Source organism: Misgurnus anguillicaudatus, chromosome 7, assembly GCF_027580225.2.
Source record: "Misgurnus anguillicaudatus chromosome 7, ASM2758022v2, whole genome shotgun sequence".
Classification (NCBI taxonomy): Eukaryota; Metazoa; Chordata; class Actinopteri; order Cypriniformes; family Cobitidae; genus Misgurnus; species Misgurnus anguillicaudatus.
The window spans coordinates 16,801,035-16,822,689 of record NC_073343.2 but is presented as its reverse complement, the minus strand read 5'-3'; the positions used below and the strand labels follow the sequence as shown (position 1 = coordinate 16,822,689).

Sequence of the window (21,655 nt, the reverse complement as noted above, 5' to 3'; positions counted from 1 at the left end):
ATGACTTCAAAATAAAAGACCTAAACAACAGAACACAAGACAAAACCATTACGAGTAGCTTTTAATGACAGAAACGTGGTAAATGGTTAAACCTTGTTTCCTTATCTTTCTTCTAACCCTGGGAACTTTAAGATACAACAAATCATTTGTATGAAGTTTGTAGCATTCGTTTTATTTGGAAAGTTAAAGCAACCCTATGTAGTTTTTTACCTTTAAATAATGTCTCTAAAATTATTTCAGTGATAGAACAACTTTTAACTGGACAAATTGTACTGTTGCTGCAACCTGAGCAGCCTCCTAGCTGCTACAAGCACACTCCGAAAGTGGCAGTGGAGGGTAGAGCACACAGCCCCGCCCCTCCCCTGCCTGCAGAAGAGGCACTGTTGTGCTTTTCAACCACATGGGGGAGCTGTAAGTCATTTTTATATGGAAACTACATAGTGTTGCTTTAAGAGACAAGTAATGTGGGGGAAGACCGCAAATCAACATTGACAAGCCGAAAAAAACAAAACACCAAAATAAATTGCATTTATGGCTATCACTTTGTACTAACTTTACTAGGGGTGTGACGGATCACAAAACTCACAGTTCGGATCACATTACAGTTTTTGAGGCACGGATCGGATTATTTTTCGGATCAGCAAAAAGGGGGTGGGAAAAATCTAATAACAAATAAAGAAATTGCAAACATTTAAAAAAAGAACAAAGTTGCACATTATGTAAGGTCTGAAATTAGCATTAGGTACATTAAATGAATCATAACACTGTCTTTATTGTATAAATTAAATATTATTATTATTATTTTTAGAGCTACAGAAGTGATTTTCTCTTTGTCTTTGGTTGTTTGATTAACATTAATGACACAGACTTAAGTAGGTTAATTGAGGTTACTGTCTCTTTAAGACCAAATAAGCACAGACTGGTTTCTGATTGTAATCTAAATATAAACTTTAGACATAAACACGTTTTTATTAGAAAAAGAAGCATATCCCGTAGTAATAAAGGGACCGTATCCTGTAGTAATAAAGGGACCATCATTTACTGGATACCCCACATACTCATATGTTTTGATTTTTCACTCCGCCAGGAACTCCCTCAATGCACAATTGTTCATTAGGAGTCTAAGCAGACTCAAGTCTTAAAGGTTTAGTAATGGCCTCATACTTGCCTTTTAAAACTGGACATTCTTTTTTCCGGTGACCTTTTCCAGGCAGTACCTACAAGAGGAATTTGGATCTATTTTTTAATAGGCCTATACTCCACTTTTGACATTGGTCGATCTAAATTTTCATAAAGGCGCTCTTTTTGATAACCACTCAGCAAAAACAGCCGCTTCAGCCGCCTTTTACACTTTTTGTTTGTTTGTGTATATCGCAATCCATTCAGGAATAATCTTTCTGAACTGCTCCAGAACAACCAAGTCACAAAGACTCTTAAAAGAATCTACTTCTAACGACGATCACCAACGATTAAAGTGACTTGTGAGCTCCCAAACAACTTCCCCAACATCCCGGACGAGGCCCCATAATGTTACAAACACCTGGCTCAGGATGAAGCAACATTACCAAAAAAGGGGAGGCCACACAAAAGAGTAAATTTTAACAAATAAAGATTTAACACATAACAAATAAAAATTAGCAGGTTGCTTTACAACTTTCTATGACGTTACCAGGTGCTGTCCATGGTGATATTGCTGTATTGGTTGATATTGATCACTCGACAATCAATTGTGACCCGTACTGACAAAATAAGTTGGAATGCGTCTAATTTTAGGCTTCTGTCGAAAGAAATATTGATTTTGGTCAAGGTTTTTATAAAAATAAGTACAAAAAGTCCTCGTATAGCAGTCCCAATGCTCTAAATAGTCATTAAGCATCTAAAATGATCTTTATTTGTACTTTTCTAAAAGGTGTACCTGTAAAATCTAGTAGATTTCAATAATTACTTTTTTTTCAAATTAAATTGAGTAGAACTTTAAAAATCCTAAAGCAAAGCAATATTCATTATTAGTAAAGTTAAAAAAATTAATCATAGATATCATCAAAGATCTTAAAGTAGTGCAATAAAATCCTAATTAAAGTCTATTAAAAAATAAAGAAAAGAAAGAGTTAGTTTAGGTCAGAGCACTGAATCCCTTACAAGAACCAGACTCCCGCCCCTCACCAGTGGGCTTAACAGTACAAATCGATACCCACGGAGCATCATCAAAAAACGGTAGAGTAAGGGAGTAAGGGGAGACGGAGATGAAACTGCGTTAGCCATTTTCCTGATGCAGGTCTAAGCTTCGTACTAGTAGTAGTAAAATCTTTATTGGTCCTTTTACAGGGCAATTTATTCAGCATCAAACCTCACAAACACACAAATTTATAAAAACAACACAACCACCAACTGTCAGGGGCTACAGAGGGAGACTGAGACAGGATCCAATTGCAGAAAAATAATAATTTATTAAAGGCAGTCAATGTCCACAAGGCTGAGCTTGGGTGAATAAAGAAGAGAATAAATCAAAGATAGAGAAAGATCCGCTGTGCGTAGACAGGGTGAGATTATCCGCTGTGCGTAGACAGGGTGAGATTATCCGCTGTGCGTAGACAGGGTGAGAGTTTCAATGAGCGAAGGTCAGCTGAGAAATCCGCTGCTTGTAGACAGGGTGACAGATCCACAGAGCGATGTCAGGGTGAGTAATCCACTGCGCGATGACAGGGTGAATAATCCACTGCGCGATGACAGGGTGAATGATTTAACTTCCACGGAGAATTTAACCGAGCTTGCCGGACCGCGGCTTCAGACCCTGTGTAGGTACGCTGGACAGCGCCTCGGGCAGCACAACAGCCGAAGCTGCAGCGGAGAGTGAGATGTCAAGCACTCAGAGATAGCAGAGCAGAGGGTAACCTGGCAGATGGTGACAGCAGAGAACTCAGGTAAAATACGGAAAATAACTAAAGAAATAAACTGGAGCTATGAGTAATAACTAGACTGGTAAGATAAATAAATTAACTAAATGAACAGATAACTGGAGTTATATAATACTGGGTACTAGACCGACTAGACAAGACAGGACAGGAGAATTGGCAAGGCACATACAATGACGAACTCGCGGGGAACAAAAGACTAAGGGCACTAATATAGCAAACCAAACGAGGGGTAAATAATTAACAGGTGTGGTGACGCAGGTGTAGGAAATCACGCTGATGAAGAACCCAAACGATAGACGCGCATGAGCAGAGCTGTAAAACATAAACACAGACAATGAAAACACAGAAACAAAGCAACCAATCAAACTGACGTCCTAACAGTATCCCCCCTCCCAAAACCGCCACCGGGCGGTCCCAGAAGGGGCTCACCTTGTCGCCGACGGAGATCGTTAATCAACTCAGGGTCCAAAATGTCCCGGGCCGGTACCCAACACCTCTCCTCCGGACCGTAGCCCTCCCAGTCCACGAGATACTGAAAACCTCTGCCCCGCCGACGTGAATCTAATAACCGCTTAACTGAATAAGCAGGAGAACCGTCCACTAGATGAGGGGTGGGAGGGGTGGGAGCAGAGGGGACAGGATTAATGCGGAAAAAAAAAACAGGTTTGATCTTGGACACATGAAAAACCGGGTGAATCCGACCGAATGCTAAAGGCAATCTGAGCTTGACCGCAACCGGACTAATGACCTTAACTATACTGTATGGACCAAGGAAGCGAGGAGCCAGTTTACGTGAAGGCTCTCGGAGAGGCAGATCCTTGGAAGAGAGCCATACTTTCTGCCCACAAATATAGCGAGGGGCGGGTCGCCGGTGTCGGTCAGCCGCGACTCGAGTTCGTCTGGAGGTTTGAATTAAAGCGTTTCTGGCCCTATTCCAGCTGCGTTTGCAGCGTTGGACGAAGGCCAGAGCAGACGGAACCGCCGCATCGGATTCCTGCGAGGGAAACAAAGGAGGCTGAAAACCCATCGAGGCTTCGAAAGGGGACATGTTAGTAGATGATACAGGCAGGGAATTATGAGCATATTCTACCCACGGAAGCTGTTGGCACCAAGAGTTCGGACATTGAGACGTCAGACAGCGGAGCGTACGACCAAGATCCTGATTAGCCCGTTCACATTGCCCATTGGTCTGAGGGTGATAACCTGAAGACAGGCTGGCAGTGGCACCAATCTGCTTACAGAATTCTTGCCAAAATCGAGAGATAAATTGGGGACCCCTGTCAGATACTACGTCTGTGGGTAAACCATGGAGGCGGAAGACGTGTTCTATTAATATCTGAGACATCGCTTTGGCAGAGGGAAGCTTAGGTAGGGGAATAAAATGAACCGCCTTAGAGAAGCGATCCACCACCGTGAGGATGACGGTGTTACCCTTAGAAACTGGTAAGCCGGTGACAAAATCAATGGCTATGTGTGACCAAGGACGGGTGGGTATGGGGAGAGATTTAAGCAGACCAATGGGAGGCTGATGAGACGCTTTATTACGAGCGCATACATGACAGGCTAAAACGAACTGTCTGACGTCGGAGCCCATAGCGGGCCACCAAAAACGTTGACGGACGGTAGCCAACGTTCTCCGAACCCCCGGATGGCCGAAAAACCTAGACTCGTGACCCCACCGGATGACCTCAGAGCGAAGCGCTGCCGGAACCCAAAGCCGACCCGCCGGGCACCCCTCCGGCACTTCACTCTCTCGTCCGGCCTCCCTCACTCGCTGTTCGATGCCCCAACAGAGGGCACCCACCACCCGCCCCTCAGGGAGGATGGTTTCATCCCTCTCGACGTCAGGATCACCAAACAAGCGAGAGAGGGCATCAGGCTTTGTATTCTTAATGGTAATGTCATTGAGACCTCTGTAATCAATGCATGGACGTAGGGAGCCGTCTTTCTTTTTAACAAAAAAGAAACCTGCCCCCGCGGGGGAAGTGGAGGGACGGATGAGACCGGCACGAAGGGAATCATTAATATAACGGTCCATAGCCTCTCTCTCGGGACCGGACAAAGAAAAAAGTCTACCTTTAGGCGGAGAAGTGCCTGGGAGGAGATCGATAGCGCAATCATACGGCCGGTGGGGAGGAAGGGAGGTGGCCCGGGCTTTATTGAACACCTGATGAAGATCTCCATACTCCGCCGGGACCCCGGTCAGATCGGCTGCAGAAACCTGAGAGACAGAAGAAACAGAACCAGAAGAAGCAGCACCAAGACAAGACACATGACATGACGATGACCAAGATAAAATAACACTATTACGCCAATCCACGTGAGGATTGTGCTGTGCCAACCAGGCATGACCCAAAATGATGGGCGAAAGAGAAGAGCCTAGAAGGTACAGCACAATCTCCTCACGGTGGTTGCCGGAAACAAAAAGACTAACCGGGGGTGTACAGTGAGTGACCTGCGCCGTCTGCTGCCCTTTGAGAGTCCAAACCACGAGAGGAATCTTGAGGGGAACAGCGGGAATGCCCAAAGAGCGAGCCAACTCCTCATCCAAGAAATTACCCTCGGCACCGGAGTCGAGAAGAGCCGAGGTGGGATGATCCACGCCCCCAAAGGACAGAATAACCGGCAGATGAGAGCTAGAGACAGGGGAGATTTCTTCAGTAGCCACGCCCACCAGGACTCCCGGTCTCACCGGCGGGCTGGATCTTTTAACGGACACCCTTTAGCGAAATGCCCCGGCTTGCCACAGTAGAGGCAGAGAGAATTTAGTAGACGTCGCTCTCTCTCCTTTTGAGAGAGACGCATGCGACCGAGCTGCATGGGTTCAGCCTCAGTGAGTGAAGACAACGAGGTGGGCGTGGTAGAACTGACCGACTCATTCTGAAGAACCCGGTGACGCAGCGTGCGGCGGTGTTGGCGAAGAAGCATCCGAGCCTCAACCTTGAGCGCGAGCTCGATGATATCGTCGAGAGAACTAGGCAGATCGTGGGTAGCGATTTCATCCTGGATCTCATCATTGAGACCGTCAACAAACTGGGCACGTAGAGCTGAGTCATTCCAACCGCACGCTGTAGCCAGAGTCTTGAACTTTATGGAGTAATCCGTGACTGAGTGTCTGTCCTGAGCCAGACGCACTAAACGGGCGGCTGCAGCGTCACCCTGAACCGACCGGTCAAACAACTTTTCCATCTCACGCCGAAAGGCATCGAAAGACTGACAGCAGGGTGCGCGGGCATCCCAGACCGCAGTGCCCCACTCACGCGCTCGCCCGGTGAGCAGGGTAATACAGAAAGCTACTCGGGTCTGTTCAGTAGCATATCGTCGAGGCTGAAGTGCAAACACTAAGGAACACTGGGAAAGAAATGCCCGGCAAGAGTTGGGATCGCCGTCATACGGCGGAGGGCTGGTGGCATGGGGTTCCGCCTCCAGAGGCTGGCGGGGTTGACTGACCTCTCGACGGACCTGGTCGAGCTGAGCGCTAAGCTCAGTGAAACGAGACGAAAGATCCTCGACTTCACGGGACGCTGAGGTTATCTGTGCCGTGTGCTGACCCAACCAGGCTCCCTGCTGGGCGATGGCAGAGCGCACTGACTCGACATCTGCTGGATCCATTTAGATGGCGAGTTCGTCTGTCAGGGGCTACAGAGGGAGACTGAGACAGGATCCAATTGCAGAAAAATAATAATTTATTAAAGGCAGTCAATGTCCACAAGGCTGAGCTTGGGTGAATAAAGAAGAGAATAAATCAAAGATAGAGAAAGATCCGCTGTGCGTAGACAGGGTGAGATTATCCGCTGTGCGTAGACAGGGTGAGATTATCCGCTGTGCGTAGACAGGGTGAGAGTTTCAATGAGCGAAGGTCAGCTGAGAAATCCGCTGCTTGTAGACAGGGTGACAGATCCACAGAGCGATGTCAGGGTGAGTAATCCACTGCGCGATGACAGGGTGAATAATCCACTGCGCGATGACAGGGTGAATGATTTAACTTCCACGGAGAATTTAACCGAGCTTGCCGGACCGCGGCTTCAGACCCTGTGTAGGTACGCTGGACAGCGCCTCGGGCAGCACAACAGCCGAAGCTGCAGCGGAGAGTGAGATGTCAAGCACTCAGAGATAGCAGAGCAGAGGGTAACCTGGCAGATGGTGACAGCAGAGAACTCAGGTAAAATACGGAAAATAACTAAAGAAATAAACTGGAGCTATGAGTAATAACTAGACTGGTAAGATAAATAAATTAACTAAATGAACAGATAACTGGAGTTATATAATACTGGGTACTAGACCGACTAGACAAGACAGGACAGGAGAATTGGCAAGGCACATACAATGACGAACTCGCGGGGAACAAAAGACTAAGGGCACTAATATAGCAAACCAAACGAGGGGTAAATAATTAACAGGTGTGGTGACGCAGGTGTAGGAAATCACGCTGATGAAGAACCCAAACGACAGACGCGCATGAGCAGAGCTGTAAAACATAAACACAGACAATGAAAACACAGAAACAAAGCAACCAATCAAACTGACGTCCTAACACCAACCATAAACAACCTCAAGCATTATAATACATTACACAGTTATTTATCTACTATTTAAAAATCACGGTTACATCTTTATGTTTCAGATAAGTATTTACACTGAAGACTGCATTTAAAACAAAAGACCTAGAAGCTCTAACAGTCCTTCACTTGGGCACTCTATATCGCCTGCCTGAGGGAGCAGTTTGAATTCTAAACACAAAGTGTGGGATGAATCACCCAAGATAGTCAAAGACTTCCTGAGAACATTCCTCTCACATAGAGCAGGTAAACCTGCTTCCTTACTTGCCTCAGAAACCTTAGGAGGATAACAAGTGATAACATTATTTGACACTTATCTTTTATTCTTATCTCTATGTTTGGAAATTAATAGCCTGATATGGGGTTTTACTAGTCTTGTTTTAAAGTTATGGCCTTGTTTAGTGGACTTTTTTACTGCCAAAGGAGAAGAAAAAAATGTGGTCAATATCTATGTCAAGTTTTTGTGGAAAATATGGGTTTAATTGTTTTTTGAGTGTTTCAAGAGATGTGGCAAACCGGATTTGCAATAGGATGGTCATTCCACCAGTAGGAAGAAGTGAAGGAAAATGAGCGTAATGATGATTTATTGCCCCTTCGTGAGGGTAACACAAGGCACCAATCGTTTGCTGAACGTAAGGTTCTGGATGGGATGTAGGAATGTATGAAGGTGTGAAAGTATGCTGCTATGGTCCCAACAAAAGTTCTGTAAGTGAGTAGAAGCGATTTGTACCTGATATGTGCTCCAATCGGTAGCCAGCGGAGAGGGATGAGAGCGGCGGTACATGAGCCCTTTTGGGCTCCTGGAAGATGAGCCGAGCTGCTGTGTTCTGAGCTAATTGGAGTGGTTTAATAAATCATACAGAAAGGCCAGTAAGAAGAGCATTGCAGTAGTCCAGCCTGGAGATTACAAGGGCCTAAATCAGAAGTTGTGCTGTAGCTCTGTGAGATATGGCTGTATTTTCTGATATTGTATAGAACAAAACAGCACGATCGCATTGTCTTTGCAATGTTATAAGAGAAAGTCAATTCATCATCAAAGACTACACCGAGGTTTCTTGCACTGCTTGCACCCCATCGTGACTAAAATGCTGTACCATGGCTTACCAATGCATATAAGTTTTAGGTAAAGTTTTAATTTAGCAGCCTTAAAATAATTTTTATAGTTTCATATTTATTTGTAAATAGATTTTTTTTCTAATGCACGGTCATAGCTGAAGACCTTATTTCTTATCTTTCCTCATTTTTTTTCTGCTTTCTTCATCTGCGAGTAGACATGTTGATTTGATCCATAAAATGTATCAAGATCAGCTGTATGTCATGGGCTGCATTGTTAATAAGTTGTGTAAAATATGCTTGAATGGACAGATGGCTTCCTCTGTTCCCTCTATTTTGGTCTGCTAAGTTGGGCTTGTTGATTTTGAGTGAATCAAAGGAATGATGAAAGTCAAGTTGAAATTGCATCACCATCAATTAAAAAAATATATAAGGCAGTGTGTGAAAAACATATTCTAACTAGCCTTGTTTGTTTGTGACATGAAAAATTCTGAATTAAAAATTTCAGTTCAATTCAGATGTGTATAGTAATGCTGCAGCTATCGATTCTTTTTGTAATCGATTAATCTAGCACTTAATCGATCGATTAATCTGATAAATATTGTGTGTTTTTAAACGTCCAAAACAAATAATGCATAACGAAAATGATGTGGCTGTATAATGATTAAGCATTTTTCTTTTATTTCTAAAAACAACCCAGAGGTATTGATTCCAACTCCAACATTTAACTCCAAAACTAATCCTATATATTGCAGTTTTTGCCCATATAGTGTTTATAAGTGCCAGTGCCAACAATTAAGCAATTTAATGCAGCATTTACCATTAGGCTACTAAAAAAAATATATAATTTCTGGGGTGAGCCTATTTGCTATGGTAACCTAGCAACCTGCGTGTGTGTGTGTGTGTGTGTGTGTGTGTGTGTGTGTGTGTGTGTGTGTGCTGTGCGTAAGGAAGAGTGACATCTTACATAAGGCTGGCTTTCTTCTCCTAACATCCAAAAACACACTTCTTATTTCATGCCATTGTTGAGTTTTGAAATTAAACAAAGCTGTCATGTGATGTGAAGTTCTAGCGTCTCCCGCTGATTGACGGGTGAGCGTGGTTTCCGGGGGAAGTGCTAATAAAAATAAGTGATGCGTATAGAAACTCCTGAAATGTCAGCTAGACCTGTAATCGAAAAAAAACCTTTCCAAAACTTGTACGAACCCTGGCGAAGTGCATTCGACACAGAAATACTCTGAAACACGCCCAACTGCTTTTTTGAAACTTTGCCTACGTTTAGCATGAGGAAACAACTCTATAACTGTGTTAATAATTAAGAATGCATGAAATACCATTGAACCACTCCTTTAATATAGAGTTGTCAACGAATTTCATTATTGATTAGTTGGTCTGTGACGTTACATGCTCCTGCACCACTGTCGGCCAACATGCACACGCGTCAGGTGCTGTTTCTTCATACAGTGGGAGCTGCTTGCTCAAAGTCAGTCACGTTTTTTTAAATGCAATGTAACCTGTGACCGCCATCTCTCTGCCAATTTTTTATCTGAGGTACTGAACACAATGTTTTAAATCTTTTCTGAATTTTGGCGCGAACACACGGTGTACAGCGCTATTTTTAGCCTTTCATTGATACAACTAAAGGGGCTGATCTCCGCGTAATTTCATTTTACGAGTGTGTATATACACTTACGGCGCTATATACATTTGAATTTCATCAACTGCGCTGAAATTTCAAAGAAAGTTTTAATATATACGTGTACAAAACACTGTGCAGAATGTTTAATTACAACACAAGCAGCAGACTCCCACATGGTATTAGTTCGCATCCATATAAACTCGTCATTACTCCTGCTCGCGTTTAAATGACAGCAGAGAGGCTTGCCCACAGTCTCCACAGACCACACCCTCAAAGTATTTATGACAGAAGCGATCAAAAGTGGACAAAAGAGATGGATTTAAATACCAGGTGTAAACGTGATGTGTCTCCCTCGTCCACTTGTGATCCGATCAATGAGGCTGTTTACACTTGGCATTAACATGTGTTTTCGTCGATCGGATCACAAGTGGACGACGTTAATGCCAGGTGTAAACAGTGTTCAAAACGTTTTGAGCTCGTCCACTTTCGACCACATCCAGAGGTAGTCGAAACCACTTTCGATCGGATCGCTTTGGAGTTGCGGAACGCACATGTGGTTGAATGCATTCGAACAGCCACACAGACCGCCTTCTCTCCGCCCATTTATCTAATCTGAGGTATTAAACACAAGTTTTACGTCTTTTTTGACTTCTGGCGTGAACATTCGGTGAACAGCGCTATTTTTAGCCTTTCATTGATAAAACTAAGCGGCTGATCTCCGTAGTTTCCTTTTGAAAGCGTGTGAAAGTTGCGCGATCCTATTTCATCAATTGCGCTGAAAATTCAAAGAAAGCTCTTACATACTCATGTACAAAACAATGTGCAGCATGTTTACTTGCTAAACAAGCAGTGCACTCCGAAATAATATTAGTTTGTGTCCATATAAACTCATAATTACTCCTGCTCGGGTTTGAATGACAGCAGAGAGACAGTCTCACAGACCACCCCCTCATAGTATTCAGCACAGAAGCGGTCGAAAGTGGACAAAAGAGACGGATTTAAATACCAGGTGTAAACGTAATGTGTCTCTCTCGTCCACTTGTGATCCGATCGATGAAAACACATCTTAATACCAAGTGTAAACAGCCCCAATGAAAGCACATCTTAATACCAAGTGTAAACAGCCTCAAAAAAGTCAGGTGCTGTTTCTTCATACAGCGCGAGCGAGCTTTGCACTTATAAGTCAGGTGTTGTTTCTTAATACAGCGCAAGCTCACTTTTACTTCATATGCGAGCTGCATGTTTATTCAGGCGATCTTCTGACTAGCCGACCAGCTTGGTTAAAAGCACGGAAGCAAAAACGCAAACGAACACTGGTTAATAAAGGTTTAATTTCCATTAATATAAGTGACTTTGTATTTGTTTAATTGTTGTTGGGTTTTCATAAAAATAGTAATGAACCACAAGAATCTGTTTTAAAGTAAGGGGGAAATCCAGGTTTTTATTACTGTAACAACGCATGTATATCACCACTTTCATATCATAATGGCTCATTTTTTTGTTAGTAATAATCTTAATATTCATCAAGGTTTAAAGCTGAAAATTAAAATTAGTTTATTCATCTGTGGCAAAATTCTTAATTCTTAAATTCTTAAAGACTTAATTCATTTTGTTAATTGATATTTGACATTTAAAGATGCTTTACTATTTAAAAGCTGCACAAACTTTTTATTTAAGGCTTAAAATATCTTAATCAAAAATATTATATTAATAAAACTCTGTAGCAGTGTGTAGCTTTTGCACTTTTAAAAGTACACTTCTACAAGCGAATGCCCTAATTTAGTGCCTTATTTAGCTATAATACATGTAAAGATCTAATTAAGCAAATATTTATATTTTATCCAATTAGTTGATTAATCGAAAAATAATTGCCAGATTAATTGATTATGAAAATAATTATTAGTTATTAGCAGCCCTAATTTAATATTAGACAAGCATTGGTATCCTTATTAGAGCATTTACATTCTAACAAACATTTTTTTAACACATTTTCTTAGTTTAGAGTCACAAAATTTTTTCAGCCTATGTACGTATCATGCATCAAGGGACAATTGGGTCTCAGAGACAATGTTGGCTGTTGGGTACAATTAAGCCAGGCAAAAGAATGCCGGAACACTTTCTGAAAAGGTGGCATTTTGTTTTTTGCTCCCTCACTCTAAATGTACGTTCCTGTGCACTGTGCCAGTCAGGGAAGCTCATGCAAATTAGGATCACCTATGCAAATGAGGTCAGCCTGTAGGAGAAGAGGAGGGAAGGCAAATAGACCATGCTGGCATGCAAGCTTTCTCCCGCTCACACAATCCACAAAAACACAGTGATGCAAATCCTGCAATGGGCATACACCCACTCAACATACTTTTTTCTCTAAATGCGTAATGTTTGTGATGAGAGAGGCTGAAAATATCCTTAAACATTTAGCTTTCTTACTAAACCATTGTTAACTGCATGCATAAAATGTGGCATACACACAAGGTCCTTAGATGTCTTATCTAAGATCTGAGGGAGAACGGTGTTTCCTCTCTCAGTGGTTTAATTTCCATCCTTTGTGGCATTTTGTTAGAATTTTGTAGCAAGTAAAAAGCTAGAATAATAGTGGATGTTTTGGCATCAGGACCTGGTCAGGAGATGAACATCACTGGCACAGGATATCATGTACTATTGCTATTTGTTTAAAAAAGGGGTTAACTCTCTGGGGTCGCGGGCACCGCAAACTCTTTATTTTTCAATCACTCCACAAAGAGACTTAGATTACTCTGCTTATTTTGGACATACAGATATGATTTATACATCATTTAAAATGTTGTGTCTAGTTTTTTTGTGTCTACTCCCAGTTAAAACGGAGTGTTGTGCTTTTTGCAAAATTAAGAAAATAAACATAATGCACGTTCTGTTCTCTCACCCTCAGTGAAGTCTTTTCAGAAATGCGTCACAAAATTAACTGTAACTTAACGAATACATGTCATAGAAACAAAAGATAACTGTCTACATAATGCTATATGTAATGTCTATCTGTAATGAGCTAAGATCGACATACCCCGCCATTGGTATAAAAGCGCAGACACAATCCATATGCATTGCTCACGCCCAGTCAATGGACTTTCAATCTCTGATCAAGTCTTTCCATTTGTTGCTGTTTTGATGAGTTGTTTTATCTGAGTGCAGGAAACATGACATATAAATCATTATTTGCTCGCGCCTGTCTCCTCACTAAAAGTTCTCTTCGTACGCGAGTAATTTCTTTGTGCTTCCGTCAGACAGTGTGACGCGACAGCCAAACGCACACACAAACACACGAGGCATCATATTTGACACGCTTTGTGGTATCTTATACTGTAAATAACGTGATTATAAACAGGACATCTAGCGTCTAGCTCTGCACAGCAGGTTTATTCGATCACACGCCTGGCCAGCCATTCCTTTGTGGTGCTTTCAAACAATACGTCACAGAGTAATAGCAGCACAAAGTATTTATAAGTTGACCATGCTCATCCCTTCTTATGTTTGTATTATAATGATTACAAAAAACCCAAATAAGAGTCGAGACAATGATGGACTTATTTTGTGTTTTTTACTACCAAACAAATTTTAAATGATGCATTTGTTTGAGAGAATAATCCTGTTTTTTTTTTTTTTAGATATTATCTGTTCTGTTATCAGACATAAAATGAGTAAAATGAGGAAGTGTTTTTTTATCCTGGTACACAAAACATGTTACACATTTTCTCCACATCAACTCGGTTTATGTTATGTTTTTAGGATTAAATCATGACTCATGACTTTTCCTTGTTTTCTGCTCTTGCAGCACTTGGTGTCATGGGACACTGGTAAACCAGAGTGTCTCCTACAGCTAGTGAAAGAGCTGCTACAGCAGTACCATCAGTACCAGTGCCAGCGGCTGCGTGACAGCTCCCGCCTGCTCTTTGAGTACGACAGCCTGCTGGAGGACTATGGCCAAAGCATGGAGATCTACGCTGGCCGCAAGAACAGCTGGGTACCTGTGCAGCTTCACTTTATATACATGTGTGCTAATATGCTAATCCCTGGTTTCTCAAGTCTTCAGTTTTTAGGCCCTTCCAAAAATGTTTTTAAAGCTCTACTGTAACTGTCATACAAACAAAAAATGTAATTTGAACAACTAGTTAAGCTGGGTAGATTTACTGAGGTAAAAGTTAATGATAGAATAATTACCCATACTCAATACCAGAGGTGGAAGTAAATCACACATGTGCAAGTCACAAGTAAGTCTCAAGTCTCAACCAAGTCCAAGTCATTTTTTGTGCGAATCAAACAAGTTAGGTCACTGCTTATGTCAAGCAAGTCACTGGCAAGTCATACAAATGTTTGATGATTTAACTAAATTTATATCCTAAAATAAGTTAAATCTGCAGTAGTTGTGGACTATGGGAGTTTTATTTGCAACAATAAAATTGCAATATGCATTTCTACGCAAAAGCCATCTACATACAGTTCAGCCGAGTTGTTAATAATGAGGTGATGCATTCATATAAAAGCAATGATAGAAGCTGCTAGTTTACCATAGTTTAATTCAGCAATAGCAAACTCAAATATAAAGGCTTCCTACACTCTAAAAATGCTGGGTTAGTTTGAACCCAACATTGGGTCAAAAAAGAACAAGCCCAGTCGTTAAGTTAAATTAACTCAGAAAATGTTTAGATTTGACCCAACAATGCATTAAAACAACCAACCATTTTGTGTTGAAACAAACGGCAACTTGTGTCAGTAACGGTTAGAAATTTCAGAACCTACGTAGAGCTCCTTTAAGCAAAAAAGACCTGAAAAATAGTTTTCTTTGTCAAGAGCAAGCGTGCCGCACAAGCCCTGAAAAGTGAAGCCAAAACGTCTCGATTGCCCCCCAGTGACTCTTCCTAGTATACGCACTTGCACATTGCTGCAGGAAACAGCACCTTATTTATAAGATTAAATGGAGTCAGTAGCAATATTATGCAAATTTTTTATAAAGCTACGATTGAGTCTGTTTTGCGTTATGGAATAACAAATTGGTTTGGAAGTGTAACAATGAAAATGAGAGCCCAGATAAGCAATTTAGTTAAGGTAGCAGGGAAAATCATGGGAGTATGGACACTAAACACTTTACAGGACATTTTTAAGAGGTCCTTGTTGCAGCAGGCAAATACAATTGTACTGGACCACTCACATGTTTTGTATTCAGAGTATGTGTTGATGAACTCTGGAAGGCGATACAGGGTCCCATTATGCAATGTGATGATATGGTGAATAGTAGTGGTATGTTTTTAAGGTAATTCAGGTGTTGAATTAGCAATATTTAAGTGTACTCAATTAGGAATGTACTCTTTTTATAAGAAATTTATTATTATTAGAATGCGCCTTTTTTATATATTTAGTTTTAATTATTTATTTATTTAAGGTAAAGTGTGTTATGTGTAATAGATGTATGTATGAATGTAGTTGTTGGGGAGGACTGATGTGCAGCAGTTCTCTCATCTAAGACAAATTTCTCCTAAGGGAGACAATAAATGGTACCTTGACCTTGAAGTTATCGACACCAGCGAGCCAGTTGCGGGATTTGTCACTATTTGTTTTCAGAAACTGAAAATTTGTTTCAGTTTGTTGTCGCCAGTTGGAGTTACAGCTGGGCTGCAGATATAACACCTCTGTGGACATGGCTTGTTTTCGACTTCGTGTGGTGCCACATGAGCCAGTCAGCGTGTGTAGCAAAGGACTTCTGTAGGAGTGATTTAACTCCCTGAGGTCCAAAATGTGGCGCCGCGTTTTGACGTGTTTTCTCCTTGTCATAGCAGAATCAACTTGAAATACTCCATTATTAATAGTCATACACTTACGTGTTTGACATCATTTGAAACTGTGAAGGGTCTTCTTTAATTTGTGTACATTCACAATAACAACACGTTTTTAATAAAATTTTTGCAGACATACAAAGATATGGCAGCAGTTACAAAATGGAGCAAGATGTCTGAAAAAACACCCAACAAAAGAACATAATAGCAGTAATAACTAGGGATGTAACGATTAATCATGTGTCCTATTATCCCTGCCTGTCTGAAACTGAATCTGAATCGCAAGGCTGCGGTTATGTGCTTCATGCACAGCTTGTGCGTGTACTACGACATTTGGTCAGTAGGAAGTCCTTATCAATCTAAAATCATTATGAGTCAGAGTCAGAGTCGTTTATAACATGCATTTAAAAAAGCAACACTCGTTAAACAAAATCATTCAAAATATTCTTTATTATCATGAAAATACCTGAAACAATTTGAAGAACAGCGATATAAATATTCCTGTAGACATTTCCTGGAATAGCGTTTGTAACGCTACTTCTTCTGTGGCACAAAGGGAGTTTCTGCATGAGAGCGCCCCCGGCATTCGGATATGCTGGGATTTCACTGTAATTCATTCAAATTCATTCATTGAGAAATTTGCACGGTAAATCGTTACATCCCTAGTAATAACCCCCCCCAACCCTCCCCAGAGGCCACCATGACAACTTCATACACACATTAATCGCTCCCACACACATACAAAATAAATAAGTAAATAGATAGATAAATAATAACATTAGCAAGACATAATAAACACTGAACCTTATTTAGCAAACCTTTTAAAGAATATCTGATTTTTTTAAGCTGAATACATTGCAAAACCTCTCGTATCCAGTCCTCATTTGATGGGGAGAGACATGTTTCCATTTAAAAAGGATTGCACGCCTAGCTAACAAGGTGGTGAAGGGAATGACGCAGTGTGCTGCAGATGGTGTGACTGAATCTGGGGGTAAGCCAAATAAGACAATGCATTAGGAGCAATGGTTATGTTAAGGGCCTGTGAAAGTGTTCTGAAGATATCAGACCAGTAGTCATTCAGCTTCGGGCAAGACCAAAACATATGTAGATGATCAGCTGGAGACTGTTGCAGGTGTCACTTCTATTCGAAAATATTTTGGCCAGTTTGGCATTAGTAAAGTGAGCTCTATGGACCACTACATTGTATTAGAGCATGTCTAGCACAGACAGACGAGGAATGAATTAAACTGAGAATGTTCTTCCACTCGTCTTCAGATATATCAATGCCTAAATTTTGCTCCCAGCTAAGAGTGTCAATTGGAGATGGGGTTAAGGAAGTTATTTACCATAAATGATAGCTATCAGCCGTCTTTGACCAGGATTAAGTTCTGATTCAGGGGGCCGATTGGGGAAGTGGGAAAATAGTTTTTGAATGAAATGAAATGGCTCATTGGGAGATGGAATTTAGCTGCTAAAGAAGAAAAAGAGGAGAAGATGTCATCTTCATACAGATCGTTCAAAGTAGAAAGACCGTTATTTGCCTAAATATCAAAGCTGCGGTCTAAAAGGGATGGGGGAAATAAATTATTATTTGAGATTGGCATATAAATCGAGGCTTTGTGCAAACCAAATTGTTTTCAAAATTGAATCCAAATCTTAATAGTATTAACAACTATTGGATTGTTTGAAATTTTGTATACCTCAAGAGGAAGTTGAAAGTAAATATTAGAAGGTAAGGGGTGTGAGGAAGATATTTCTATGTGTACCCAGGGTGGGCTAGGAGAACAAGATCTAGGGCCAACCCAGTAAAGTAATTTGTGAATAGTACAAGCCCAAAAGTAACAACGAAAGTTTGGAAGTGCTAAACCCCCTTCAGATTTGGGAAGTTGTAAGACTAATTTTCTGATGCGGGCTGGCTTGTTATTGCAAAGGAACCCATACAATTGTTGGTCTAAGTTAATAAAAAAGGTTTGTTGCAAACCGGGATGTGCTGAAAAAGATATAAGAATTTTGGTAGGATAACCCAGTGGTTCTCAAACTTTTTCAGCGTGCGGCCCCCCTTGTGTACAATGCATTTCTTTGCGGCCCCCCCAAAGAAAATGTATGACAAATTTGTTCTAAAATGTAAAATTTGAATTAAACAAAACATATAAAATTAAAAGTAGTGCTGTTGATTAGTACTAGCCTTATATATATTACTCAGAATTCATGATAAATTCGTGTATTTTATAAAATGTCATAAAACTGGGGCCCCCCTGGCACCATCTTGCGGCCCCCAGTTTGAGAACCACTTTAATGAGGTTCGCGCGGCCAATTAAGGGTAGGGAGAGGGAGCTCCACCGAGCCAGATCCACCAGAAGTGGTCTGAAGTTCTTATCGAACAGGTTTTTAAATTAATTGGTAATAAATATACCCAGATATTTTAGCATGTCTATAGCTAACTTAAAGGGCCATTTCACCGATAGGAACATTAATCTTTATGGAAAGTGGGTCATATTTGTAGTCAAAATGTAACATAAATATAGAATTTTGTGCCTATTTGACAGAGAAAAGACAGAACGTGATCTTAGAGCACATTTGTAGGAAAAACTACAACTCCCGCTATGCACCACAATGCACAGCTCTGCAAGCCACTCCCATTAATCGAAACACGGCTCAGATATGATATTGTGTACATAAATGCCACGTTAGTAAAACAAAGAAAATAGCCACCACCACTGTGTCTGACAGACACCAATCATGACTTACTTTTAAACGTGATGTTACATTGTGTTACACACAATAACACTCTGGCCTGGTGTGTAGCAAAGTCTTATTCAAACAGTAACGTGCAGTTTCAGATCCCCAGTACAAATGTCTTTTCATGTACTTAAAAAAGGGTATGCATTTTAAATGTTTATTTAGTTTTACCAATTTTCTTTTTGTCTCTTGTTTACTGTAATTACATCTGTGTTATATCGGCCTCACTGCTCTCACAATATAGACATATAAAACAGTGCTCAGATATCCTATTGTGTACATAAATGCCACTTCAGTATAACAAAGAAAATAGAAACACTCACTTTAGTCAGACGTCCGTTTATCCCTGCATCCTGCACACAAAGCGTCCCCTGCACAATATCTCCACAGACGCGCTGCCTCAGCTCTGTGCTCGTTAGCCGAAACACGTCTTTGAAATAAGCACGTGCCCAGAAACATTCACAAAGCAAACGTTCGTATCCTTATCTGATCCAGAAATGTTAAACCGAAAGCACACAGCGCGAGTCCGTCCAAGCTCATATACTCCGCAGTGCGTCTGCCCGTAAGCCGAAACACGTCTGTGAAATAAACACGTCCAAACACGCGCAAAGTTGCTCTCTTGCCTGGAAACCTTCACCAAACAAACGTCCATATCCTTATCTGATGTAGAAATGTTATAAAGCAAGCACACAGCGAGAGTACAGGCAGTAGTCTGTCCAAGCTTCTCTACGCAGCAGAGGCCGATGGTTGCTGCGTCTTCCACATGCTCCTCTACTCAGCCGAAGCCCAGGCTCCGCCCTACTCCTCGGGCTAGAGTCCTGCATGGGTCCATTTTTGGAGACCCGTTCCCGTCCGTAAGCATGTATGTAAGCATGCCCCCATATTTCAACACAGTAATGGCGCATTCACACGGGGCGTCAGCGTTAACGCTTCCCATTCACTTTTAATGGGTGACATCATGCGTTGCCGAACTGAATTGTGGATCCGTCGGTGCCGCGTCAGTGCCGTTGCTCGCGGCAGAAGTTGAACATTTCTCAACTTTTCAAGCGGCAACGCGTGCATCAGCCAATCAAATCGCCTTATGCAAATTACCTAGACAGAGCCAGCCAATTACATTTATGGAAGAACGGAGCATGTGTAGCGGCCACTGTGATTGGATTTTGGTCACGCTTCAGACAAGCCTTCCGTTAAGCGTTAACGCTTACGCCCCGTGTGAATGCACTGTAAGACAAATATGGAACAAAAAGAGAACAATACAGGATATACAAAGAAGACGTATTTAGAAGATACTTGGTTTTATGTAATATAGCAATTGTTTTGGACAGTTTTGATTGAACATGAGCGATGTGTTGTTTCCAGGATAATTTATGATCTAATATTATTCCAAGAAATTTGTTTTCATTCACCCTTTCTAGTGCCACATCATCTTTAAGCTCATGCTAGTTTCAATTTGTCGATTACTGAATATAATATACTTAGTTTTACTTGGATTAAAAAATAATTTATTTCAGTCAAACCATTGCTTGATTCTGGATAGTTCTCTAGTCACATCAATAATTATTTGGTAAAGATTATCTCTAGATGCATACAATGTAGTGTCATCTGCAAATAAAACACATCTTAACAAATCGGATACTTTACAGATGTCATTAATATATCAAATAAACATCTTAGGACCAATCAAAGAACCCTGGGGTACACCACAAGTTACTTTACGCATTTCTGATTGATGCTCATTAAAATGTACATACTGGTGTCTGTTGTCAAGATAGCTTTTTAACCATGAATAAGCACGGCCTCTAAAACCATATTGTTCTAATTTATTCATTAATAATTTATGATCTATGGTATCGAAAGCTTTTTTGAGGTCGACAAAAACACCCAAAGTAAAATACTTTTTGTCTAATGCAGATGTTTTAGTGTTGAGTGAATGCGTCAGTGTTTAAGTTGGGTAAGATCGCCACTCAGTGGATAAAAGCGGGAATGGGAGGTAGAAACTTCTCAGGGAAAATTTTTTCTTTATTGACGAGACAACAATATTTATTGACATGTATCTGGATATCGCCATTAATTGTGCAATTGTAGACAAATTAAAAATATGATTAAAGACGTTGGTGTTTATTTTCATAAATCAGTATGCAGCAACAGTGGCGCAGTGAAGCTTTATGTAATGCGGTCTGAACCGTGGGTTTACCGGGGTATTTTATCACGGCTTAGAACACATTTCAACCAATCAGAACGAAGAACCAGAACTGCCCATTTTATAATACTGTTTTTGGATCAGTGTATGCTTCAGTGTTTTATAAGTTGGGTAAGAGCACCACCTAATGGACAATAATGGAAATATGGATTGCCGTAAAAACTTGTCATTTGCAGGGAAACATTTTCTCATAATTGATGAGATAACTCATCAATGGTGGGAAAAGATTTCAAATAAAATCACAAGTTCTTTAATCAGTGCATTCATTTTTAGATTTTCAAATCAATGCAATGCAACATAGCTATGGATTTTCATTCTTTGTGAATATAAATGGTCAACATTTGAATGTTCATTTTATTTTAATTTGTATTTGGAAATATATGTGAGGTTAAATTGTAGGGTTAGCATGTAGGTTAATATGAAATTAATATTAAGGAATGTTAAAGAATCTGTGTGCATGTATTTTATTTGATGTTCCTCCTTTTTTCCTAGACAGGGGAGTTCTCTGTTCGATTCCTCCTCAGACTCCCAGTGGATTTTAGCAACATTCCAATCTATCTTCTCAAGGTAGGACCAGTCCACGAATACTTGCACCTACACTAAAACACAGTCTTCTTTATCTTCGGTAGGCTACTAGGCTTTGATCAACCTTCTTTATCTTCAATTGGTTTTCTATATCTATATCTGTTGTGTGTAGAGAATTTTTTCCCCATAAAATATTAAATGTGAAAGTGCATTTATGAATAGGTTGC

General features: G+C 40.9%; 1 protein-coding gene across 2 annotated transcripts in view; it reads left to right on the top strand.

Moving 5' to 3' along the window:
* The window catches only part of LOC141365292 (BRISC and BRCA1-A complex member 2-like), a 204,982-nt gene that overhangs the window by 80,572 nt on the left and 102,755 nt on the right, over positions 1 to 21,655 (top strand). For both annotated transcript variants that reach the window (XM_073869480.1, XM_073869481.1), the window contains exons 5-6: positions 13,969 to 14,157; positions 21,396 to 21,470. In XM_073869480.1, coding sequence (XP_073725581.1) covers positions 13,969 to 14,157; positions 21,396 to 21,470 — 264 coding nt within the window. The remainder of the gene's footprint in view (positions 1 to 13,968; positions 14,158 to 21,395; positions 21,471 to 21,655) is intronic.